General features: G+C 44.0%; 1 protein-coding gene across 8 annotated transcripts in view; it reads right to left on the bottom strand.

The window, feature by feature from the left end:
• Positions 1 to 24,239, bottom strand: part of BIN1 (bridging integrator 1) — a 129,625-nt gene extending 105,386 nt beyond the window's left edge. For 7 of the 8 annotated variants that reach the window (XM_044437929.1, XM_044437923.1, XM_044437921.1 and 4 more), the window contains exon 1: positions 24,020 to 24,239. In XM_044437929.1, coding sequence (XP_044293864.1) covers positions 24,020 to 24,100 — 81 coding nt within the window. In that variant the 5' untranslated portion in view covers positions 24,101 to 24,239. The remainder of the gene's footprint in view (positions 1 to 24,019) is intronic. The other variant, XM_044437927.1, reaches the window with a different exon arrangement.
• Between the last annotated feature and the right edge of the window lie 3,077 nt (positions 24,240 to 27,316).

Raw genomic sequence — 27,316 nt, 5'->3', positions numbered from 1 at the left:
AAATATGTCTCTGCTCCAGCTGAAGCTTTTACCTACAATATCTCGGCTACTGTACCTCTGTATGCTACAGCTTATTGCATGTTCTGAAATGATGCTCTACACTAAGCAAAGGAAATGCTCAATTATTCTTGCATGGAACAATTTTTGAGAAGAAACCATGTCAGTACATGCCACTACTCATTCATCAAGCAAAGGGCTTCAGTGTCATATCATGGCATATGCCAAGATGTTGGGCCTGTCCCCCAAAACACATCTATGACTGATGTAATTGTTATTGTCAACATACATGGATGACTGGACTAAAACAATGTATTTAAGAAGTTGGTAAGGTTTTCCCCTCAGCGGGTTATATCCAATAACAGTACTGTTTAAAGTAGTCCATCAAAATGAATGGAACATAAATCAAACTATCTTTGGATATAATCTATTGGATTTAATCCATGTGTTTACATTGCATCTTTAATGCACATTATAGCCTCAACTCAAGTGGGGAACAAGCAAGACCCTGTACCTTTGTTTCTATTTATCTATTCATTTACTTAAGAGTCTGAGCACATTACCTACAAATAATTAAATGATCTGTAGCTTTTAGCTTACTAGGGAAAGGGGTAGCCAAGGGGAATTGTGCATAAAATTATGAATAATGTAGAAAATAGTATGTAGATTTTTCCGTACTCTATTATTAGAATCTAGGAAATTGGTTGACAGTACCCTCAGGACAAACAAAGGTAAGCATGATTAACCTATTGAATTCATTACCACAAGAAATGGTGAATTAGTTTAGACGGATTTTTAAAGATTACAAAATTCAAGCAGGATAACTATATTGAATCTCAAGTGTTCAGCAACAAGAAACCTCTGAATTCCAATTGTTGTGGGTATATATGGAGTTACTATCATCATGCCTTACTAGATATGTCTAGTAAGTGTTACAGTGCTAGCCAGTGTTACAACTTCCTCATGTATTCATACACTCATCCAACAAACTGTTCAAGAAGCTATTTCAAATTCAAATTACATCTTAATCATGCATGAGTTTTCCCAGTAACTTTGTGAGAGAGTATGTGTGACCCAGTTAGAATCATTGCAGGGTAAGAATTGCAACCCAGTCTTCCTAGTTCAAGTCTCTTTCTCTATCCTCTTTCACCAAGCTGGTTTTTCAATAAACCAGATACCACCATGCCAAATACATGTAGCTCAATGATGGTTTCATCAAATAATTTGAAGAAATCTGATAATAAAATAAAACCATCATATTGAAACAGTTTTAAAGAGGAGTACATCCATAACAGTAACACAACCTTCAGCAATGAGAACTTGTGAAACAGAATAGTATCACCTGTGAAAAATAAAAATTACTGTGAGGCTAAGTACATAGACTGAAGGAAATGGTTTAAGATATTTGCTTATTTTTAGAGAAAAGCAAATGTTATTTTGTAGATTGGTGGGGGAGTCAAAAATATAATATAGCTTTTACTTAGCTCTTTGAAGATTTTTCCCATCATCACTCCCCCCCCCCCCCCAAGAAACAAAGCAACAGAAAGACAAAAAAGAGATCTTCCACACATTATAAACATTTGGGCCAGCGTCATAAGCTTGAACACAAGTTCCCTTAAGAAAGAAGAATAATATATTCTCAGATATCGGCAGTAACTCCAGAGCATCCCATGTTCCAGGCCCATTCACCAGCTACTTCTTGATGTAGGAAAATATTTAGGCTGATTGACACAAGTAAGTGCATAGAGTTTCCTAACAGAGCCAGGCCAATATTGGTGTTTTTATTATTATGCTTGATATGCTATCAAGAGGACTAGGTACATTATAACATGTTCACAACTGCCCTGTGCAGTACTTTGTGTTCTTAGCACAGTATTTAAGATACAGACAATCTCATTGTATCAACAAGTTTCTAACCATTATAGTTGTGGAAAGGATTTTGAAAATACGAGCAAGTGCCTGATTATATCTTTGAAGCTGTATGGAAGAAATTTGCTCCAGTAAAGTGATGGGAGTTCATTTCTCCGTAGAGATCTTCCTCCCTCTCTAAGGCTAAGAAAATTATGCAAAGCTTAGCAAACATGCATGAATCATTCAAGCTACAGAATTTTATTTTTCTGAATAGAGATCTTGGGCATACCTTGATAAAAAGCTTGGGAAGAAGCCCAAACTGGCTTTCCTTTAAAAATAAGTTTCCTGTTATCTGAACATGTTATCTCTTTAAACTATGCCACTTCCAAAAATCTGCTCCTATCTCTGTGGCAAGGCATTTCTATTGACTATTTCCTTCCCCATATATCAGTCTCTATAGTGCGGCTCTGTTATCCACTGCAAGCACATGGACATAAAAAATTAGCAGATGAGACAAAAGTACATTCCACATCTAACACTGGCCAACCAGGTGGCTCTGAGAAGTATACAACTGTTAGCACTTTAGGACATGTTACTGTATAAGGAGGCCCCAGCCAAAGTTAAGGTGCAGGGTACCCAAGACCAGCCAAATTATTTTGGCACCAGATTTTATCAACCCACTATGTTTCAATTGGTACCTTTGGAGATGCCAGTTATGCGTTACATGTGACTCTGCAGCTGTATACAATTGCAAAAGCTTTCTTTGAAGAAATTCAGGATCATTAGGTTCAAAAAGATGAAGTATAGTTTTAGGAGTTATCACTGGTCTGACAAGAAGATATTCCTGACAATAATCCAAAACTCCAACATTTCCACCAAATGTTCCACCAGATGAAAGTACAGACCAATCCAACCACAATTACACCAATTATAATTTGGTTGTATTAGATGAAACCTTGCAAGAATAATGTACCACCTAAGAACTTTTATTGTACTTTATTTTTTATTATTATTATTATTATTATTATTATTATTATTAGAACATTTTTGTGCCTCCCCTTGCCGAAGCCTTGGGGCGGCTTACAACACAATAAAATACAATACAATATATTAGTGTTAATTGATAAAGATGCAAAAGAAGTCCAAATACACCAGGGGTCATACTCCAAGCAGAAGAAAAGTATCACCAGTCTGTCAATCATGGCCCAAATGATTACAAAGAGTTACATTATCAGTAGGGTATCCAAACAAGAGGGACAATGTCACCAAAAGAAGAGAGGGCATAGTATCTGCATATTCAATTTTCTGTGCACAGAGGCAAATTTATAAACAGGCTCTATAGTTTACACAGAAATACAAGACTTCTCATCATACTGGAAAGGGAATTAACCATGTGGATGTGCGTTTCTGTGCAGTCTGAAATCCAAGTGCAAGCTCCTTCAAGGCCCCTTGGAATTCTTTAGCTCTGAACTGGCCTTTGACGAAACAGCTCTTCAGATAAGGGATACATTCAAGGAGAAAGCTGTTCTCTACAGTGTACGGTGCGTGACCCCCACTCTTGACTAGATGCAGCCTTTTCAGGGTGGAGGGAGAGAACAGAGGGAAATCAGCATCTAACCACTGCAGTAGCCAGGTCTGAAGAACCTAAGAAGGAAGCCGGCGTGGTTGCTAGGCAGTGGCTCGCCTGTGAGCTCTTTCGAGCCTTTTCCTGAGGCCAGCAGCCTCGCTGACTGCAGTTCTGGTCCTTGCAGGCTTCCAGAAAGAAAGAGAGGGGCAAGAAGCCACACACTCTCCATTTACAAAGGATAGCCACATACACAGGACAACAAGGCACCTTTGCTTTTAAGAGGCATGCAGAAAAGAAGTTTTGGCTGGTGCAATGGGCCACGCCTGGATGAGAAAGGCAATACCTGTTGAAATGTCCTCCTATTAGAAAGATACAGAAATCCTGTCTTCCTTGCATTTTGATTACTATATAGAACTTACTGCTATAAGTTCATTTCAGGACTTACAAGCAGTAGCCTAGGAAATCTGAATTTCCAAATTCTGCTTTTAGAGAGACTGATACCAAGCTTGTGTCTATGTATCTCTAAACAATCTTGGGGTTTAAGAGGAGAATAATATGTGGTTGCCAGCATAATTATTTATACGTCTATGCAAAAGTCCTATTGAACTCATAAGTGGATGTACTATAGGCATACCTTATAAACATACAGGCCCAAAACTTCTGCAGAAGTCCTTCAGCAGTAAATGTTAGGCACGCTGGACGTATTTTATTTATGTGTAATACTGATTATAATAAAATCACTAAGCAGATTAGAGATTTTTTTGGCAATGGTCTTTCCCAAAAGAAGACTCTCTTTTCCCTAGGGCAGCCTAGGGCAGGGGTCAGCAACCCACAGCTCCAGAGCAGCATGTGGCTCTTGAATCCCCAACACGCCCTGGCTCAGCTGCTGATCTGCTCGAAGCTCCACTCAGGAACAAAGCGCTAGCTACTTAAGTAAATCAGCTAGTTAAGTAAATCAGCTAGTTAAGTAAATCACTACATTCCTCTGCTAAACAAGCTTCCTGCAGGCTCTCATGTTACTGCTGAAAAGATTCTCTTTGTCCCAATGTAATCTCCTTCATTTGAATGTTAAACTCTGCGCTTGGGACCTGTCACAATTCACAGCACTTGACTGTTTATCTGCTAATCAGTCACTAAGCACACCTATATCTCCAGCACAGCTGCTGATCTGCGGACTTAGCTCTCCCCCACCCCTCTTGGCCAACCATGGATAAATGGAAGATAAAAAGTTTCTGAGATATGTGGGTAGATTCATTTGCTTTTACTGCTGAGGAACTTAGGGGGTTTGCTGTTTAATGCATGCAGCCCTTTGACTCTGCAGGAAGCTGTTCTCCTATTCAAAATATATGAAAGGAGTCCTACTAGTTTACAACGTAAGATTAAAAATGACAGTTTTTAGTGACTGAGCAAGAGCTGCAGCTAAATCATAATGAAGATATGCATAGCATTAAGGTAAAAAATGATATATGCAGTGTTATCTTCATTTTAGATGTCAAAAAAACATCCCGGTGTTTTCTTTTGTGTGGGAAACCGGTCCAAATGACTTTTTGAGTGTTAAAGGTTGCCGACCCCTGCCCTAGGGAATATGCTAGTGGACTCTGCTGCTGCCAGCCCAATTTTTATTTATTCATTTACTATTTATTTAAACCTTGTTTTAGACCATCCCTTACTGTAGTCTTGGGACGGTTTAGCAATAAGACAAAATAAAAAAAAATAACACAGAGACACCTAGAAATAATCGGGCTGTTTGCCAACCATGTTGCTCTTTGGCAGAAAAAGCTTCCCTTGCTCCTTTTGCCTCTGTCAAGCTGCTGCTAAGAGCATAGGAGCAGCAAGAATAAAAAATAGTAAAGTCCATCAGAACGGTAATCCAGCAGATATTTGCACATCTGCTCAAAATTAAGACCCATTATTTTTCAATGGAATCTGAGAAACACAACAGTGGAGAGCTGTAGCCAGATTCAAATGATGTCCTCTTTTAAATTAGTGATTAATCACTAGCACTACTTGCTTTCGGGGTCATCTTTACCCCAGAAAAAGTGCCTCTGGCAAGGAAAAGGAAAGCCTTGGTCTGCCTGAATGTTTGTCCCAGTAGGTTTCAATCAGCTTAAGAATGACTTTCAGAAAAAATAGATAATACAAGGTTTAAGCTTTCCTATGGCTATGCAAAATAATAAAAATCTGCAAACAATGCATAATTCGTCCACCTTTCATCTGCATAAGATTAGTTTGGCCATCTTTAAACATCTTTCCCTCAGTAGAGCTCAATTCCATTTGCTGGAAGATTTAGCCCAGAATCTTATCTTTCAAAAGGGACTAAGATGAACCATACTTAACTTAATTCTGTGTATTGCTTGGGGCCCACAAATGGTACTTATATGCAGATTTGGGGGACATTTTGTTACCTCAGGCATGTTTTTAAAAATAAACTTTATAGAAAGAAGGCTGCAAACACAGGATGCTGAAATTTGAAAACTTTTTTGACAAACCAGTTTTTGACAATGTTGTAAGAAGCCTAGACTGTAAGTATATCTATGTAAATACATACACAGCAGATTGTAAGTTTGGAAGTAGGGGATGGTTCAGAGCTCCCACATTATAGGATGAAGGCCTAGATCCTACAGCAATCATGGAAAATAAAATGATTTCCCACGTAGATCCTTCTCAGATTTGCAAAGTAGGTCTTCATGCAGACAAGATCTGTAGTTATTCAGGAAACTAGAATATTAACTGCATAACCAGTGGGGCCAGAATAGCACCATTTAATTCAGCTTGCATCAATATCACATTGCATGCATTATAACTTCACAGGATCGTAAGTCTCTGGTATTCAGGTAGGCATTTAAGATGGCTTAGTAAAACCCTATCTATAGCTTGTTGTAACCCTAGCAAGAGACGCTGTAAGCAAAAAATAGTCCAGTTTGCACAGACTCCACATCCCCTGACTATCTCGTCTACTTCCATTCTCCACTAGAACTGGCCATCTTAAAATGCTGACTGATCTGCAGATAGAGAGATAGATATTAGAGACAGTATCAAGCACAAAATTAAATTAAAAGATATGACTATATGAGACCAATTGGAAAAGCAATAGACTTAGACCTAGCATAGGACCAAAGAAGACAGAACAGTATTAAGCTTCTGGATATTATTATGATTAACAGTAATCTCATTTCTATAGCACTGAAGAGCCAGAGCTCCTTAGGTGGTTCACAGCAATGTATAATTTGCATTGCCTGTACAATTCCCATCAGATTCAGATTCCTAGGCATGGATAACTCTCATCATTGCCCAATAGATGTCTTATTATTAGCAACCCCATTTACAGAATTTCGCTATCTACAGAACCCCACGTTTCATAAATTTATTAACCATTTTATATATACCTCTTCATGTGAAACAAATCCTGAAGCAATAAACAATCAAAAAAGACCACCCACCCACCCACAAACACACACACAATCTTGTGGTTGGTACAAAGATTGCTCATGGTTAAAGGAAAGCCAGTGCAAACAGACATTTTCAGTAAATGCCTAAAACATGTCAGGGGGGGATCACAGAGTGGATCCCACTGCAGAAAAGGACCATCTCCATGTGGTCACCAAGTTAAAATCCAGAAACCACCATGACATGGACAACAGGGCCTCCCCGAAGGCCATAGCAAGCTGGATGATTGGTATAGGACGAGATATTGCTTGAACAAAACAGGACCACTGTTGCAACATTTCAGACGTCCATCAGGAATGCTGCACCTTCCCAACATTACATCCTGCTGAAGGCTCCAACTGGTATTTTCATTTGCTTTCCAATAGCCTTTTTTCTATTAACCTGAATGCATAGAAGATGTTACTACATACGATATCTTATCCTTAGTCTGAAAATGAATCTCATCAATTGCAGTGTGTAAAATAGTTTCTACTTTAGTGTTCATGAGCATAAAGATATGAATAAAGTTTAACTTCAAAGTCCAGGCTAAGACTTGACAATGACAGTTCCAGGAATTTACATGAACAATTAAAAAAGAGTTTCCCTCAAATCCACTCAAAAGTAAAATAGAGACAGGGCTATACCACTAACACTGTTTTCCCCTGATAGGGACTATTGAAAGACACTGCAGAGTCAATATTAAGCTGTACTGTGGAACTGCTGGGTTCTAAGTAATGGTCAGCATCATGTTCTACTGGGCTGTGATCTTTTTTGTTCTGCCTGAATTTTTGGGAAGAAGCAACAATTCCTTAAAATAACATATGGGATAAGAGAACTTGGTTATTATCCCACTGTAAGTCCCCAGAACTTGGTAAGCTATTTTTAAAAATCAGGAGAAGCTTTAACTAGTTAATAAGTCAACTATTTCCTTTAGCCTGAAAGCATTTGTAGATAAGATCCAAGTTTAATGTGTTATCCACACATCAAATAGCTAAATAATAGTGACCTTCTTGTTACTTCTAAACAACATGTTGATTTGAGATTTCAAAACTTCTTTCTGACATTTTCTAGACAAGACTTTTCTAAAAAGAAAGATCCATATATCTAACTCCACCATCTTCATCAGAAACATCTGTAGCATTTCTGTATGCAAACTGCTTTCCTGTTTTTATGGCACGCAGCCTCCTACTGTCTGTACAAGGCGGGTCATTGTTTCTCCTGTATTAAAGAGGGTGACTTGCCTATAACTCCAACAGAAGTGGCATTTGTGTCTGGATTTCTGAGCATCCAAATCAATGTATTCCATCCCAGTACTATTCTGATCTCCTATTAAATCTCCCTAAGAAATATGCAAGTTTAGCATCACAATCAGATTATTGCTGACAGAAGCATTTGCAAACTACATAATGTTTAGACTACCATTCACTGGATGGATGCACTCCTGAAGGTATTCATACGATTAAGATTAGCTCAGTTTCAATTAAAGGCTCATGTTAAAATAGACATAGTCTCACCAATGCATAGCGCATTAGCAGAGTGAAGAAGAAAAGTGCCGAGCACTTTTTAAAGTCATCAGGATGGTGTAACTAGGGTACAGTTCTGACATTAACACCAGTGCTAGGAAAGCCACTGCAATTAATCTTGGTGCATCTATGCAAAGGAAGATGCCATGACTCAGAAAGGGTGAATTTAAACACAGAAACCAAAAGGGATCATCGAGATATGTATCATTATGCACAGCCCAAAGTTACACATAGAGAAGAATGAGGGAAAGAGGATAGAGAAATATATACACAAAAAGTGATCAAATACAATATATCATCATCATCATCTGTAGTTTATCTAGAGCAAACTAAGGACATTTATAGAAGTATCATCTAGATACAGTAGTTTGTTCCGGGGGGGGGGGGGGGGGATGCAAGACATAAGGAGCAGCAAATTGCATGTTTATCAACTGAGAAATTTCAAGACTCCAATCAAAGGTCTCAAGTGGGATTATGCGAATATATACAAATGAGTGTAAGGCTATAACTGTTCCAATTTCACATCTATACACAGACCCTTTTTGATTAGCACTGATGTCAGCCACCAAATATTTGTTTGATTTTGAAAGCAATTTTGTCTGTAGTTGGAGGATAGCAAAAGGTGTCTAGAAAGAGAATGCAGCCACCTTTGCAATTACACAATCCAATAGATCCTTATAGATAAGGTAGATCTGGCTTGGAGGATGGAGGTCTTTCTCTTCTCTAAGCAGGTAGGTTGTGAATATTTAAAGAACCCAAGCAGTAATGAGAAGAATAACACCATCAGAAGTTTCCAATGTTCCCTCATTATGTTCTTGGCTGCTGGTTCCAAGACTTAAATTAAACTGATTACTTTTATGTATTTCCTTCATAATACATAATACATACTATTCTTCCCCTGCAAACTCATCTACTGCTGGCCCTTTCCACTTATGTGCAGTGCAGCAGAAGCCAAAAAAAAAAAAAAAAAGCTTGAACACAGAGTAAGTAGCTACTCCCTTAACAATGCTGTTTTTTGCAGATTCAAACCAAGATTAGTATTTCTTGGCGCACAAGGTTTGATTTTTCTCTCACAATGTTAAAGCACAACAAGCAGCCCATCTGAGCTCTCAACTCCCTCTGCTTCACTGACATCACCAAAAAAACATTTTAGAATATCCAGCTTTTCCCGTGGGTAGCATCCAGTGCCACTATACAAAAATGGTTACATAATTGTTGCTTTTGTTGTATAGAGCATTCTGTACCCGATAAGTGACTTCTGCTTTGTCTATAACTTTACAAAGGGATTATATGTAGTGTTAAAAAGAGCATCCAAAGTGAGCTGTCTTCTCTTTTCAGCTTATGCTTCCTTTGGATTTTAGAAAATGTCAAGTTAAAAGTCAGTAGCAATTATTCCACAAAACCAATTAGCACCATCTAATGACGGTATGGACAATCACTGAAGATCCACTATAAGCAGCAGCATCCAATAATGCAATGCGTCCTGGCGCTGGTGACTAGAAATGAGCGATTCCATCTTGAACGAGGCAACATGTAGGCCGATTACTTGGTTTTTGAACTTCCAACACTAAAGAGTGACTTTGGTGGCCTATTATGGATTACAAAAAACCAGGAAATATGTGACCCCAAAAAAAGGACAAAAGAGAACAGTGGTCTGATAAAAGAAACTAGCCTAGTAAAAGATGTTTCTCTGTTAAAACAAGACAAGGAACTCACCAACTTTGGTTTAGGTTGTCTCTCTGTGGTCACTTGATTTTATATAAAACCACAGAATAACTTTTATTTATGAGTGTTGCTCCAAGGATAATCCTCCCTTATCTAACAGATGAAGTGAGAATCAGGCCTACCCATTTTCTAGACCAGCTTGACAAAATACGAAGAAGGTGATGGCAAACAAAGAGATTCAGCCTGCTTCTTGACAAACGTACAGTTTTGGTCAAGTACCATCTGCTGTCAAGAAGCATCATCCACACATGCCCCATTTACAGCTGAAACAACATGCAGCTATGTACATCACATCATTTCTGAAGAAGTCAAGCACTGGGAAATGCACTTTGTAATGCTCTTTGCAATGCCTTATTTAGAAAGAAGCAGAGCGCTGCTACCACCTATTAGGTTTTTCAGTCCTTGACCACCTTTCCAAAATTCCAAATCCGCACAATAGGATACTGCCCATGTGAAGCAGCATCTAGAGCCAGGAGAAAGAAACAGAGATCCCTCTGGAGTATTACAACCCATTAGCCATATTGGTGCAAACGCATTTTGTCTATTATTGAAGAGGAGAACAAGTAGTGAGGCTATTGTTACTTGGTTCATCCCTAAGCACCAGGTTGCCCACAGAAGGCAGAGTACAGCTGTTTAGAGGTAATAGATACCTGCCTTCACAATTTACATCTTGTTAATAATGTAAAAGTTAACTCATGGTGAAAGAAAATATTACGCAGGCCTGGCCCAAGACACTTTGCTACCTGCAGCAAAGGATAAATATAGTCTTGCCACCCTTACTCCTATTCCACATACAGAAAGGAGCTGGAACTAGATTTAGCTCAACTCCAGCAATGGAGGCAGCATCCTTACCACATCTGAAGGCAGCAGACCAGTTGAGGAGGTGCGGGACAGGTTTGTGGCACATACATCTCTATTCTTCAACCAGGCAGACTGGCTGGGAACTTCTTACCCAATGACAGGGCCAACCACATCAGTGCCCATCTTTCCACAAGTCCCAAGGGTGACGTGTCTGATTTCAAACTTATTCTAGATCTCTTACATAATAAAAGCAGGTGTGGAAAATCTGGACACCCCCACCCATTATAAGCTTTGCCCGGTGTTCTCAATAAAGAAAAGAAAACATTTCACAGATGAAAAAACTGAATCCACTAAACAACTGAATGCCAGACTATTTAGGAAATGCCCAATCTAGACAGTGTGTCAAATGATGTGGCAACCTTTATGACAAGATATGACAAGCACAAATGTGATAGGAACAGTAGAAAGCAAGGCAAGATTCTTGTTAGCAGCTCCCTATTCACTGCCTAAAAGAAACACTTGATTTTTTTTTAAATCCCAAATAGTGAGCACAAAAGGTACAATATAAACATTGGCTGCTGTTGGGTTAATATATATGGGGTGGAATCATTACTATAGGGGGAGCAGAGAGGCTGCCAAGGGGCTTCCAAAGTTAGTGGTATTTCACTGTTGGCTTGTATTCCCTCAAGTTTGTACACAGGACCTTAAGGGCACAATCCTATCCCTGTTTGAAAATAAAAAAGCCCTACAACTCATCGCATTCCTGGTTAGGTGGGGAATGCCAGGAGCTGTAGGGCCTATTTCTACCTCAACATGCATGTATGTTATCTTACTTAGTGTGCAGCTTTATTTCAGACGTGTAAAGGAAAAGTCGCTGCTTCCAAAATACTGTTTTTCAAAGCAGGTATTGCCCACACAGTCTAGCATAAACAAGCATAGCTGGAAATCAAAAACACATAATAATGCCTAACCTGTTATTTCTTCCAGTTTTGTAAATCTGGAAAAAACATCAAGGCCAACAAAAGTAAACACAATCCAGCCAAAGGTTAAGCTCTCTTAAGTCCCATTGATTTCCATGGAGAATAATGTGCATATTTCACTTGGCTACAAACACGAATGGGTCTTAAAATGCTCAGTTTTGGGTAGATTATTTCCATTATTCTTTGCATACTTCTCATAGTAGCCTCCTCCCTTACACTTGCTTGCAACACTTCCAGGATACCCAAGTGACTTGGTTCTATTTGCCTGACAATCCACAATGCTTATTCTGTTCCCCTCTGGCTAGACCCAATGGATAGAAACATAGAAACAGAGCGAGTCAAAAGGGGTCTCCCAGGCCATCTAGTCTGACCTCTGTCACCAGCCGGCTCTGCTCACAACATGCCCCCCATGTGCACGTCCAGCCTATCTTTGAACACCCTCACCGATGGGACCTCAACCACCTCCCGTGGAAGCCCATTCCACACCCTTGGGATCCTGTCAGGAAGTGCTTCCTGGCATCCAAATGGAACCTGGGTTCCCTGAGCTTTGCTCCATTGGAGCACGTCCTGCCTTCCTCTGCAGGGGAGAACAGGTCTCTTCCCATCTCCATGTGACATCCCCTCATATACCTGTATGTCGCCAACATATCCCCTCTGAGTCTCCTCTTCTCCAGGCTGAAAAGACCCAGTTCCCTCAGTCTCGCCTCATACCCCATCCCCTGCAAACCAGCCACCAACCTGGTGGCCCTACACTGCACTGACTCTAACCTGGCTATATCCTTTCTGTAATGAGGGGCCCAACACTGAGTACAATACTCCAGTTGTGGGCGCACCAGAGTCGTATAGAGTGGTAGTAATCCCTCTCTTGATCTAGAAGCCACACTTCTGGCTATGCAACCAAGGGTGGTGTTCGCCCTCTTGACCACCGAATCACACTGCTGACTCATGTTTAGCCTGCAGTCAACCAGCACCCCGAGGTCCCTTTCACAAGTGCTGCTCTCCAGCCACTTGTCCCCTCACCTATACTTATGACAGCTATTCCTATGCCCCAAGTGCAAGATGTTGCACTTATCCACATTGAACGCCATCCTGTTGCCTCCTGCCCACTTCCATAGTCTGTCCAGATCCTTTTGGATCTGGAGTACCTGCTCCTCAGATGTGGCCACTGCTCCAGTTTTAGTGTCCTCTGCGAATTTGATCAGCAGACTGTTCACCCCTTCTTCCATGTCATTAAAGAAAAGATTAAACAGGATCGGCCCCAGAACAGAGCCCTGGGGGATCCCGCTTGTCACTGGCTGCCATCCCGATGATTCCCCACTAATGGTTACCTTCTGCTTTCAGTCAGTCAACCATGCCCTAATCCACCGGACAGTGCTTTGGTGTATCCCAAAACTCCTGTTTCTCCACCAGGATATCATGGGGCACTTTGTCAAAGGCCTTGCTGAAATCCAGGTATACCACATCCACTGCATCCCCTCCATCTAGCCATCGCAAAACCTTGTCATAGAATTCCACAAGGTTTGTCTGGCAGGACCTGTTTTTGCGGAAGCCGTGTTGTGTGGCTGTCAGCCTCCCTTCCCTATCTAGCATCACTAGATCTCTCTCTATTATGAGCCTTTCCATTGTTTTTCCTACAATGGACATAAGGCTAACAGGTCTGTAATTCCCCATGTCCCTTCTACTACCCTTTTTGAAAACTGGGACCACTGATGCCACCCTCCAGTCCTCTGGAACTTCACCCGTTCTCCACGAGGCCTCAAAAACGAAGGCCAGCGAGCGTGAGAGAACCCCTGCCAACTCTCAAAGTACTCTCGGGTGTAACCCATCAGGGCCTGGCGCCTTGGTAATGTCCAGTGCCCTAAGGAGCCCCTCGACTTCAAGGGGGGTGACTCTAATCTGTGCCCCTAAGGCTCTTCCAACATAAATGCAATAGGCTGCCTCCACAACACCTGAGTTACAAGGAGTTCCATATCCCGCAGCTGATAAAAATTCACTGGGAATGCCACCATTCACAAAGCTCAGTTTCATTTCCAACAATGTTGCACTAACAAATAGCTTTGGTAAACAGCAACACAATAGAAGCTACAGTGACATGTCACAGCACAGGGGCATCCATCCCATTAGGGCAAGGCAGCTGATTTTGAATAACAAAATATTTGTTATTTAATTCTGATCTCACTACCAGGGAGAGAGATTTATGGGATATTCTGCTTCAGGTACCAAAATAGCTCAGGCCAACCCTGCATGGCAAGTATTAACAGAACACAGGCTTTAAAAAATAATAACTATACTTTGCACGCTGAGGATGAGGGGCAGGTACTGCATTTCACAATAGCATGCTGAGCTATTATATCTTAAAATGAACCAAGCTCCAGGATTACAGAAGGTTATATCAGGTCATCAATACTCACCCTGAACAGAAACTCTCCATTTTATTAAAACATTATGAAATGGATTGCAAAGCATTCAGAGATAGTCTAGAACTTCACTGCGAAGCACCGAATAGTCTCAGAGAGAGAAATATTCCTGGATTTCTTGATAACTTGATGAAAACTGGCAGTGAGGAGTTTCCAAACATGGCCAGTGGGCCTGGATAAGAGAACTCAAGGACATAAGCATCACTGAACATACCCATTGTGTTCTTATTCTGTATTTCTTGCATACACAAAGAGTTATATTCTCTACAGGGCATGCAGGGCATTATGGGTTCTGGTGGGTAAGGTGTTCCTGAGAAATGCATTTGCATTATTTTTTCACTGAGGAATGAAGGATTCTCTCACTGGCAGAAGGACCACCAATCCATGGCAGAGCACCTGCTTTGCATGCAGAAGGTTCCCGATTCAGAGGCTTGCATCTCCAGGTAGAGCTACCAAACTCACTTCTCTGAAACTGTTAAGCCACTGTAAGTCAGTGCAGATCAGAGATGCAGGACTTCAACCAAACCCAGCTTACCTTGGGGTCCAGTCCAGCCCTCTGGGGCTTCCCAGAGCACCCAACCTCATTCCCCTTTCTCCCAACCACAGTCGGCTTTGCATTTTGTGAATTTTGCCCATTCTGAATGTTTGAAATCCTTTTCCTAAGATATGGTGACTGGAAGTAAAAGTGTTAAGCTAAAACATGCTGGTCTTTTTGGCCCTGCCCACCAGAGGAATGTGGCCTCTGTGAACTCTCCAAAAGGGAATTTGGCCCTCTGGGCTGAAAAGGGTTCAGCAGCTCTTATCAACTACAGGCCTTTATGGTCAGTCTAAGACAACTTCACATGTAGGAATCCCTCATGCCAAGTTTCTTTTGAGGAACTATTGCTATGTGCCAAGTCAACACCGACTGCAAATCTAGTTTTGTCAAGACATTCTTCAATATCAATGGAGTTGGACCCAGAATTCTTCTGTGAACAAAAGGACTCCTTCCATCCATAGAGGAAATGGGAAATGGTAAAAGCTGGCCATTTTTACCACTGGTCAACTGGATCAGACACCCTACTGATGCAAAGAGCCCTCCTGGGCCCAAGCCATTATCATTTACCTATGGCAGATTAATTCAGATTATAATGAACCACATTCCTCCCTAATAAGTGGTAACTTTCTTTCTTTCTTTTTTATGGAGGATGCGATCTCACTAAACAAAGCAGAGAAATACTCCTCTCCGATGTGCTCTGTGTCATCAGAATGGGAAGGAAAAGGCATGGCTCCCTTTGCCAATTTCCATCTAACACTAACCACAGCCAAGTGAGGCCGAGAGCAGTTAGATGAAATCAACATTGATGTATCTTCCATACAGGTGGATCTTGAACTGGTTACCATTTAAAGACATTTTGGCTTCCGTATGTTGCAGTAACAGAGAATGATGCATATTCCCCACTTCAGCAGTGATAGCTGAGCCTTGTCTTCTAACAATAAGCAGTTATCCTTGTTTGTTAAACTGAACATCCTCTTAAGCATGAAATGAACCATTCGCCCAAGGCTTTCTCAAAGGGAATTGTGTCGGCAGTGTTAACAGTTTGCACTACCATTTTAAAGCCCAGACAATTGTGGGGAGGGTGGCAAATATCAGGCAGGAAATGCACCTTTTAATTGTGCTCTGGTAGTAGCACTAACACCATGGCACTCACATAAACCGGTGCTTACATAATGTAACTAGTGCTTGCTAGGGCAGTGGGGAAAAGTGGTGTTTTGTCACTACAACATCTTTAGCTCTAGCACTGGGACACAGCAGGATGGTGTCCACAGCCAGCCACCTGCCTGAATCAAGACCATATATAGGCTCTTATTCATACAATACAGGATCCAAGCTTAAATGGAGGTAACAATTCAACTCTCCCAGGAAGTTACATATCCAGCAGAACTGGCAGATCAAATAAAATAGAATGCAATTCTCTTACTTGATCCAAAGCAAGTAACTCCTGAACAAATCAAGGACTATTTGCTCCGAAGTGCAGCAGAGCACTGCAGTCCTGCCTTCACTTTTCTAAGAGGAAGGTGACACTTTGCCATGCGTAGCAACTTGCCACACAGGCAAAGGTTCTGCTGTAAATAGATCTGCCTCGTTTAGAAACTGAGCTTAACCTAAGAATCTCGGAATAGGAGAGGCAGAAATAGAACCTTTTCTCCAATGCCTAGCTTGGGCCAGGCCCTCTTGTGGAGGACAGGTGTGCAGGAAACCTCCAAAGGGAGGAGGCAGGATTGCCAGAGCTCTTGCAGCAACCTGCGCCCACAGATGTCAAAAGGCAAGCAGCGGAGGCAAAGGGCCATTCCTTCAAGGATGCAAGCAGACATTCTCTCTCTATCATCCTCTTCTGAAAAGCAGAATCTTGATTCCAGAAGCTACAGGGCAGAGTCCAGGAATGGAAGCGAGCCATGAAATCCTGTGTGCCCAGAAGATGCAAGCGATAATTCCTACCCATCTGGCCTCTTTTTTCACACAATTCAGTAGGCCCTGTTAGTGCCTTGCCAGACCTGCAGAGCCCTCCTACCTGCCAGGGCAGGCTCCTTCATCATCCTATACAGGAACTCCCTTAAGAAAGGGAACATTATGCTAGCCCTAACCCAAACCTTGAAATGGTTCTAAAATGTGGCATACAATTAATTTAAAATAAGTAAATCAAGCTTCAGTGTTGTTTGTGAGTATGCTTGCAAGGTCACATACCAAACAGATTTTTTTTATTTATTTTTATTTATTTTTCAATTTATATCCTGCCTTTTTCCTACAAAGGGCTCAAGGCAGCTTACATCATTCTCCTCCTCCATCTTATCCCCACAACAACAACCCTGTGAGGTAGGTTGGGCTGAGAGTCTGTGACTGGCCCAAAGTCATCCAGTTGGCCCCATGGCTGAGCTGGGACTAGAACCCAGATCGCCTGAGTCCCAGTTCCATGCTCTTAACCACTACATCACAATTGGCAAGGGAACCCCCAAAGACAAACTAAATTTGGGAAAGAGTTTCAAATATGCTTTTTTTATTCTTAAAAGGGAAAACAATCACTGTAGAGGTCAGACTGAAGTGCTCTAAATTAATTAGTCCCAAATACCTATCAATCCAAAACAAAGACTACAGTCTCCACTTTCATATAACTATACACTGAGAGTAGCCTGGGTGTAGAGTGAAAATCCACATTTTTCAGCTTGCTTTATTCCAGAGAGGGATGCAAGGAAGTGATGAGTTAAAGTACGTAAAATAACCTGCATGCTGTCTCTGTGCATTTCTGCCCAGAAGCCAGCCCCACTGGGTTATATTAGACTTAGTTCCAGGTAAGTGCATGCAGCACAGCAGCCTTCGGCCATCTTTTGCATTCACCTAAAGGATGCACGAAGATGCAATTGTCAGGAGCCCAGACACTAGCGGATCGGTACTGTCCACAGCTGGCTGCCAGTGCAAACAGGCAGATCTGGTTTCCCCTCACTTTGCAGCTACTTTGGCTTGGAATGATTTGCAGGCCAGCACACCTGGGCAGCAGCAGAGTGGGGGAGGCTGCACTATGAGGCTTTGTACGTGGTGCACTTCAACAGCAGCTCATCTGCTCAGGCAAGGCATGTCCCTACTTCCTCTGCTTCAGCAGCCAGTTAACCACTTGGTACAAGCTACACTGATGATCGGTGCCTAAATGTGGACAGCACATAAGGAAAGGGTTGTCCTTCTCGCCTGGTCTATATTAGTATTGTCATACTTAGTTATTTTAATGGTAGTTCAATTGTTGGCTGCAATGTTATTGCTGTACTCTGCCTAAGGAGCTCATCTGAGCTCAAGTAAGTGCATGCAGCACAGCAGCCTTCAGCCATCTTTTGCATTCACCTAAACGATGCATAAAGAGGCAATTGTCAGGGGCCCAAACACTAGCGGATCAGTACTGTCCACAGCTGGCTGCCAGTGCAAACACGGAGATAAGTTTGGCAGCTTGTGAAGGTAAAACTAAATTAATAAATGCAAGCGGAAGCAGTTTGGTTTCAGATGCCAGTTTCACCACTGGGGACAGGGCCACCCATTATTCTTATTTTTTATTTATTTATTTATTTATTTATTTATTTAGGGAACTTCTATGCCGCCCTATTCACCAAAGCCTCGGGGCGGCTCACAATCATAAATAAGTAACATAATATAAAACAATATAATTTAACAGTATAAATTAAGTCGCCCTGGCCAAAGAATAAAATATAAATAATATTAACAATTAAAATAACGTTTGAAAAAAAAAGGTCTTCGCCTGGTGCCAAAAAACAAATAACGATGGCGCCAGGCGGACCTCTCTGGGGAGCGCATTACATAGATTGGGCGCCACCACAGAGAAAGCCCTCCTCCGGGTACCTACCCTCCTAATTTCCTTCACGGAGGGTTCCTGGAGAAGGGCCTCTCCCGCTGATCTCAAGGGGCGGGCGGGCATATATGGACGTAAGCGCTCCTTCAGGTACCCAGGACCCAAGCCGTTAAGGGCTTTATAGGTCATCACCAACACCTTGACTTGGGCCCGGACTTCAGTGGGAAGCCAGTGAAGCTAATGGAAAACTGGAGTCACGTGAACATAACACCCAGTCCTCGTCAGCAGCCTGGCAGCTCTATTTTGAACCAATTGAAGTATCCGGACCGTCTTCAAGGGCAGCCCCACATAGAGCGCGTTACAGAAGTCAAGTCAGGAAGTCACCAACGCGTGTGTCACTGTCGCCAGGCAGTCGTTCTCCAGGTAGGGGTGCAGCTGATGGATCAGCTGAAGCTGAAAGAAAGCGCTCCTTGCCACCACTGTCACCTGAGCTTCCAATGAAAGCTCTGGGTCGAGGAGCACTCCCAAGCTGCGGACCTTGTCCCTAAGAGGGAGTGCAACCCCATTCAGGACTAGGTTCAATTCACCTTCCCCGAAGCCCAATCCGCCAACCAACAGGACCTCCATCTTGTCTGGACTGAGCTTCAGTTTATTGGCCCTCATCCAGCCCATTACCTCGGCCAGGCACCAGTTCAGCACAGCCACTGCCTCACCTGGATTGGTGGAGAACGAGAAGTAGAGCTGGGTATCATCAGCATACTGATGATTCCACAGCCCACACCTTCTGATGAGCTCTTCCAGCGGTTTCATGTAGACGTTGAACAGCAAAGGGGACAAAATGGATCCCTGTGGTTCTCCATGGCATAGCTGCCATGGTACAGAGCCATAGTCCCCCAGCACCACCTTCTGGAATTGGCCATTGAGATAGGAGCGGAACCACTGCAAAGCAGTGCCTCCAACCCCCACTCCCGCTAGCCTATCCAGAAGGATACCATGGTCGATGGTATCGAAAGCCGCTGAGAGGTCCAGAAGAACCACCAGGGACGCACTCCCCCTGTCCTTCTCCCTGCACAGGTCATCGTACAGGGCGACCAAGGCAGATTCAGTACCGTACCCGGGTCTGAAACCGGACTGAAATGGGTCCAAATAATCAATTTCATCCAAGAGTGCTTAGAGTTGTCCTGCCACCACCTGCTCCAACACCTTGCCCAGAAACGGGATGTTGGCCACTGGTCTATAGTTAGTGGCCATCTCTGGATCCAGTGACGCTTTCTTCAGGACCGGTCGGACTACCGCCTCCTTTAAAGGGGCAGGCACCCGACCCTCCCTCAGAGAAGCGTTAACCACTTCCAAGATCCAGGTCCCAATCCTGTGCTTGGTGTTGTTAATTAACCAAGATGGGCAAGGGTCCAATAGGCAAGTGGTGGGACGTACTCATCCAAGCACCTTGTCCACATCATCAGGCCGCAATAACTGAAATTCATCCATTAATTTTGGACCAGACGGCGACATTGGTATCTCCCCAGAAGCCTCTGAATCACTAGTAGAGTCTAGCTTGTGACAAATCTGAGCGATTTTCTCCCTGAAATGCTTGGCAAAGTCATCACAGTGGGCCTTCGAGGGTGGAACCAGATGTTTCTTAGGGCCAGGACAGACCAACCCTTGTACCACCCAAAAAAGCTCCACTGGACAGCATTTTGAGGAGGCAATGGAAACGGAGAAGAATTTCTTTTTTGCCGCCCTCACCACCACAGCATAGGCCCAATAATGGGCTCTTAAGTGTGTTCAGTCAGATTCATCCTGTGATCTCCTCCACCTATGCTCTAGCCGTCTCCTGGCCTGCTTCATCACCCGCAATTCAGATGTATACCAAGGGGAAGAGTGGGCTCTGCCTGGCGGGAGAGGACGCTTAGGAGCGATCGTGTCAACAGCCCTAGTCATCTCCCCGTTCCATAGTTCGACCAGAGCCTCGAAAGGAGCACCAGTCTTGTCAGCCGGAAACTCCCCCAGGGCCTTCAGGAATCCGTCCGGATCCATCCAGCTCTGGGGGCAGACCCACACAATCGGGTCCGCACCCTTACAGAGGGAGAGGCCGCTCTCGAGCACAAACCTCACGAGGAAGTGAGCTGACCATGACAGGGGTGTCAGACATAAATTCCTCACCCTCAGACCACCCTCTTCCTGCCCCGTTGAGAAAACCAGGTCCAGAGTATGTCCACGTTCATGGGTCAGGCCTGTGACATGTTGGGACAGCCCCATGGCCGTCATGGAGGCCATGAAGTCCTGAGCCACCCTGGTCAGACCAGTCTTGGCATGGAGATTGAAGTCCCCCAGGGCCAACATCCTGGGGGTCCTCAACACCAGGTCCGAGACGATCTCTGTCAGCTCAGGCAGGGAGACTGTTGGGCAGAAGGGTGCACAGTACACCAACAGAATCCCCAATCTGTCTCGGTAGCTCAACACCAAGTAGAGGCACTCCAGCCCTGGCCTCGAAGGGACTGGAAGTCCCGTGAGGGAGATGGAGGCTCGGTAAACCAAAGCGACCCCCCCTCCCCTCCAGGCGTGGACGGTGCTGAACCAGATACCCAGGCGGGCACATTTGAGAGAGGGCAACATCCCCACCCCCCTCGTGCCAAGGTCTCTGTTATGCAAGCCAGGTCGGCCCCCTCATCCACAATCAAGTCATGGATGAGGGAAGATTTATTGTGGGCTGACCTGGCATTAAGCCGACCTGGCAGATTCTTCTTGGCAGCCTAGGGCTACAAGGTCAGAGCAAGCTATCTTGCCAAATTAAGGCTGCAGTGCTATGCACTAAAGAACTAGTGTTAACCAGTGGTCAGGGTGTTAGAAGGGAGTGCGCAGAGCTGAGATCACATTTTAATAAGTATGGCATTTATCTCTGTCAATTGCAGTACAGCCATTCAGACATCATGGTTCATATCCCCAGAATGCATAATATTAATGGATAATTTTCAGTAGGTTTCGGGACTTACAAATGTAGAGCCATACACAAGAGTTCCATTCATATATGACACGTTAATCTCACTCTTCTTCCACTGAACTCATGACAATGTAAATAGTATCACTCAACTTCCTTTATCCTCACAACAACCGACTTGTGAGGAAGGTTAGCTTGGGGAAGAACTGCTGGCAGGGAAGGGATATGCCAGTCCTCGTCTCCCGTTGCAACCCACGAGTTCAACAGGTGCAGATCCACTTTAATACCAAACAAACAAGAGGGTGACTGGGGCTCCAGCCTGCCCGAACACTGTTGCCATCTCTTTCCATAAACTAATCCTAGGGACAGGGCTCCAGTGGTGAGTGAAAAAGGACATATGCTGAAAAAGCCCCTGATGTGTGAAGCACAGAAGGGAGGAAAGGGATGGTTTTGGTGGTTGCTACTGAAGTTACCGCCTGCCTTCCGTGGATCAGAGCGAATTTGCCTTTCCACGAAACGCAGCTCGTAATCCGATTCAAACTCAGGAGCGTGGCACTGCTTGCGATGCTTTCTGCGCCTCTCCCCCCGCGTTATGCAGCACATCTGCGGTTCTTCACAGGACCCGTGCGAGAAGCGGCGGCGACTTTCGAGCCCTAACAGCGCCTATAAAGGGCTCCGATGCCACCACTTTCTCCGCTTCTCCTTTCCCCCCTTTTGACTGGAACCGCAGGAGGGCAGCTCTAATCTCCCGCAGAACCACTACCGGAAAGCTACTTTTAAGAAAAGCCCTGTCTTGAGTATTGCCTGACCTCTGCGCGCCTGTCAATCGGGAAAAGTGACAGCAATAACGTGTGTGCGTGCGTGCACGCGCACGCGCGCGTGTCAGGAGGAATGGATTGCAAGAGAACAGCCAGCCACGGGAAAAAGGTCGCTTACTCCTCCCGCATGCGCTAGAACAGAGCTCCCTGACGGAGATTCCCTTCTCTCTCGGGCATTTGTAGTTGTCTGATGTTAGAACTACGTATAGTAAACCCATTAAAATGATCACGTTAGCCAGACTAACGTCAATCCCATTCATTTCTGTGCGTGCCCGCTACCACTGGAGCGAAAGCCAAGGACACTCGATGGCCATTCACCGTTCCCTTTACAGGTGAAATTATCGAGCAAGGATATGCAAATGAAGCGTCTTAGCGGGGCCCGGACCTGCGGGGGGAGGGGGAGGAGGAAAGCCTTAAAGGAGATGGACGCCTCACGTGTGTCTTAATGGGGGTAGGAAAAGGAAAAGCTCGCCCACATCTCATCTGCTGTCGCCTTCCCGGCTGTATAACCGCTTTTAGACCCCCTGGGGTGTTATTTGTTTATTCCCGTTTTTCGCCCTGTGAAACAGAACCATCATGAAGGCGAAAAATCCGATGCTGCGCACACCCGCCAGGGGGCAACCGGACAGCGCAAACTCCCTCCTGGCCGATCCGGTCATAATCCCATGCCAAGGCCGCGCCATCTAAACTGGAGCTTCGGACCAAAACCGGTAGCGGAGGGCGCTCTCGCTCGCTCTCTTTTCTCTCTAATTCTCTCCGATTGATCTTAGCGGTTATAAATAGCCGCTGCCCACACGCACCTAAGACTCGGATTTCGCGCTGTATCTCTCTGCCCCCCTCCCCCTCGTCCTCTCACTGGGATGCCTGGCCCGTTTGGAAGGCGCAGCGTAGCAACTCGGTTTAGGCAGCGAAGGTGTGAAGGCTGTTGGACAGACCACCTCCTCCAAACACAGAGACGCAAAAATCTAAAAAGACCGAAATATCGATCTTCGGAAGCACGCATCGTAACGCAGAGACGCAGCTGCCCATAATCCATAACATTCACCGCCCTGCCCCTGCCTCTTGCAGCTGCTCGCTGACATCTAGCGCTGATAGAACCAAGACGAGCAAATCCATTTCCCCTTTTGCTGCTCTACTCTCTCGACAAGGCCCGCTGCTCTCGTCCCGTTGCCCTGCCTAGGCTGTAGCCTTACGTGCAGCTGGCTGGGAAAGAAGCCCCGCGTGCGCGCAGCGCGATTGACTTCCCGATCGGGGGCTGCAAGTCCTGCCTCGCCCAGTCCTCGCCTCCCTTAGCTTGCCCTCCCCGATCCCCGAGACCACGGAGCAGGCTCCCAAATGCTGGGGCCGGGTGCGGCAGGGACGAGCCAGACAACGTGGCTTGAGCTGTCAGTGTCAGGGAAAATACGGAATCCTCCGTAGGAGCAACACTTCTAATGTGCGAGCGGGGGGAGGCGGGCGGGACAGTCCATGGCATGGCATTGCGCCACTCTCGCACGCACGCACCCCCGTTATACACCAGCGTTGCTTTGCAAGGGAGAGCCCCGTGATCGCCCCGAAAACCCCCGTGAATGATTGGGAGTGAATGGGCTCAAAGGCACTGCCCGCGTCCCCTTTCCCTGCATTTTCCGCCCCTCTGTTCATTCGTTACCTTCTCTTGAGCCCTGGTGAGTTTCTTCTGCATATTGCTGGCTATTTTCCCTGCAGTGACTCCTTTGCCCATCTCAGCCATCTTGACGTCCTTTTAAAATTATTATTATTATTTTAATAGTGCAGTGGTGGTTGAATTAATCAGACTGGGAGGAAGGGGAGAAAGACCAGGAGCGAAACAATGGCCATAGCCCTCTTCAAGAGCCAGAGACTAGAAGGATACAGCCTTTTAAAGCGACAGTATCACCAAGGCACGGCATCGTCTTAAAGGGACAGTACGTCCTCATTTGTAGCAAGAGAGCACATGAAGTGCTTGGTCTGTACAATGGGGTGAAAGTGCTGCCCGATCGAAGCAATGCAAGAAACAGAACGCAAAGAAACTCCAACTGATTGTCGACAAACCTTTCGTCTGCAAACATAAGTGAAACGTTATGGGTTGTGCCCAAAATTAGCGTTACTTAGAGCGGACCCATTAAAATGAATGAATCGGCAAGGAAGTCCAATTCAGTCACGTTTCAGTTCTAAAGAGGAAACTTCTAAAATGAGGGTGCTGATAAAAAGGAAGTTACTGATAAAAGTGGAAAAAGGGAAGGTGAAAAGAACATCAAGAGGCTAGCCAATCCTTTAAAAAAATAAAATTCAGCAAAAATACTTTGCCATTATTGTCATTTTCTCCTACAAGCAGACTAATGGGTATTTCTCTGGCAAAAGTGAAATATGGTTGCCACTTGGCAGACACCTTGAAAGAAATGTGAGGACCATAGGAAAATGTTCATAATAAGCAATCATTTGCATTTCTATATTGTCTAACAAACAAAGCTGTCTAGTTGGTTCACAACAAGTACCAATCACAACTATAAGATAATAAAAGCATAATATACAAATATTTACCATGCAAACATGAATCACTTGGAAATGCTTATCATCATCATTATTATTATTATTATTACATTGCATTTCTATCCCACCCTTTTTCCTCTTGTGAGGAACCTGAGGTAGATTACAATGTTCTATTTTATCCTCACAACAACAATCCTGTGAAGTAGGTCAGACTGAGAGCAACTGACTGTCTTGAGCTATGAAGCTCAAAAGTCACCTATTGTGCTTCATAGCTGAGTGGCAAATATAAGCCAGATCTCCCATATCCCCAGTGCACCGGTCCCACCACCATGCCACGCTGGCTCTCCCCATGTGGTGTATTAAGTGGCATATAAATATTCAATAAATACAATTTTAAAACCATTGATAAACAACTAAAAAGAGTTACATTAAGATTGTCAACCTGATTAAAACAATTGATATAAATGCCCTACCATAGACCATCACATGCCTGGGACCAAAAGATGGCTGATTGATGCCAGAATGGGGACAATGATGGCACCAAGCAGACCTCAATGGCAAGGGAGTTCCACAGATGAAGTGCCATCCAGAAAGCCCATTCCCTTGTGGTACCTTCCAAGCTCCTCTTGGAGGAAAACCTGGATTCTGATTGTGATGGCTGATAAGTTCATGCTGAGAGAGGTGCTCCACCAGATATTGCAGTATCATAATAATATGTGTTTATAGTATCAGTAATAATTTTAACAGTTGTTGTTGTCAATGATGTAATGAATAATTGTGATGATGTATCGAAGTATATGAGGCTTTGCTGGCAAGATAAGCCAAAAAAAAAAGAAAGAAAGAAAGAAAGAAAGAAAGAAAGAAAGAAAGAAAGAAAGAAAGGAAAGGAAAGGAAAGGAAAGGAAAGGAAAGGAAAGGAAAGGAAGAAAGAAAGAATCATAACTTACAAAAGACATACAAAAATTCACAAAAGACATACATAAAAATCACACATTACATCCCAAATACATAATCTCAGCATAAAATACAGAGCAATGGCAACTTTTATTATTATTGCTCATCATGAAAAGTCTGGCAAGTGGTCATTTTCTTCATTGTTCTGAATGCAACCCTAAGCATGTTCAAGTAAGTTCCATTGAGTTTGATGAGTCTTGTGCTATAGCAAGCAGGCTTAGGTTTTTAGCCATACTGCACAATCCTATGCAAAGGTACATTCCATTGATTTAAATGAGATTTAACTTCCACATACATGTGCTTAAGTAAGGCTGGAAAAACTCCTGCCTGAAATCACGAAGAACCCTGGGCAGTAATATGGTCTTAATCAGTATAAGGTAACTTCCTATCAGTGTCTTCAGTTGATATTTAATGGCACAAAGACCAATCAGCTTTTCAATAGTAAGGAAGTTTATACCTTGGAGACCACTGTCCTTTGGGACTGCCAGTTGCAGTTCAGGTGGTCACGGTGGGACACAGAGCAGGCCTTCCTCAGAGAAGAAGGCATATGAGGCAGGTTCATCTAGACAGAGAAAGCCCTTCATCTATTTTGGCACTTGTACGATAGCACTGCACTTTTCAATTTACAGTGCAATATGCAGTCCTCCTGAAAAGCATGGAGACAGAACTGATCTTACTGTGAGGCAGCATGAGCAGCATGAAGCTGCAAAATCAAAGAAAAGCTTTTGGCCATCATTTAAGACTGTCAAGATGGCTGCTAATTTGAATTATGTTTGTTCTGCTTTTTTCCTGAGAAGTTTGTAGTGAAGATTTTCTGCTCAGAGGCCCAAAACCTCTGAGGTACATGTGTGTGTAGACTCATAACAATGGCTTTGGTGGATCAAATGTACACAGGTATAGCTAGTCGAATATCCTGTTTCCCAGAGAGGCCCATGCAAAGTCCATAAGCAGAACATAGGGCTACATGAGCGTCTTGCTTATGTTCCACAGAAAGTGATCCGCACAGGCACACGGCCTGCAGACTGACCCAGTGCCTCCAGAACCAGGTGGAGCCTCACTGTGGGGGGAGCACTTGACCTCCTGTTCAGAAAAAGAGAAGTCTCTGTAGCCGAGACGCGAAATGTCCTGTTCGCTTCTGTGGTTCAGAAATGGTGGGCAATTGCTCTGGGTGCAGGACTCAGCCTTGCAGGTGTCTGGCACTTGGTCTTGTTTGCCTCTGCTATTGTAATGAATGAAGTACGCCTGATGATGTGGTGGAGCATAGACAGCAAAAGTTGTGTCTGAGGGGGACACAGGATATTTTCGATTCCTGCTTCTGAGGTGAGAGATGGTGCTCCAAACTCAGCCGGAGGATCAGCTCCCTCCACATCACAGCTGGCATGGAAAGAACCACACCGGTTGCTCCTTGAGGTCAGAAAGGTGACCTCAGAGAGGGGTAGACGGGAGTGAGCCAACGTGGGACTGGAGAGGCTGGGATGTGCACCATCCTCACTCCTCTCCCGCC

Source organism: Varanus komodoensis, unplaced genomic scaffold (assembly GCF_004798865.1).
Source record: "Varanus komodoensis strain SLA01 unplaced genomic scaffold, ASM479886v1 scaffold32, whole genome shotgun sequence".
In the NCBI taxonomy this organism is placed as follows: Eukaryota; Metazoa; Chordata; class Lepidosauria; order Squamata; family Varanidae; genus Varanus; species Varanus komodoensis.
Note: the sequence above shows the minus strand (reverse complement) of the source record. Positions and strands in the feature narration are given on the sequence as shown.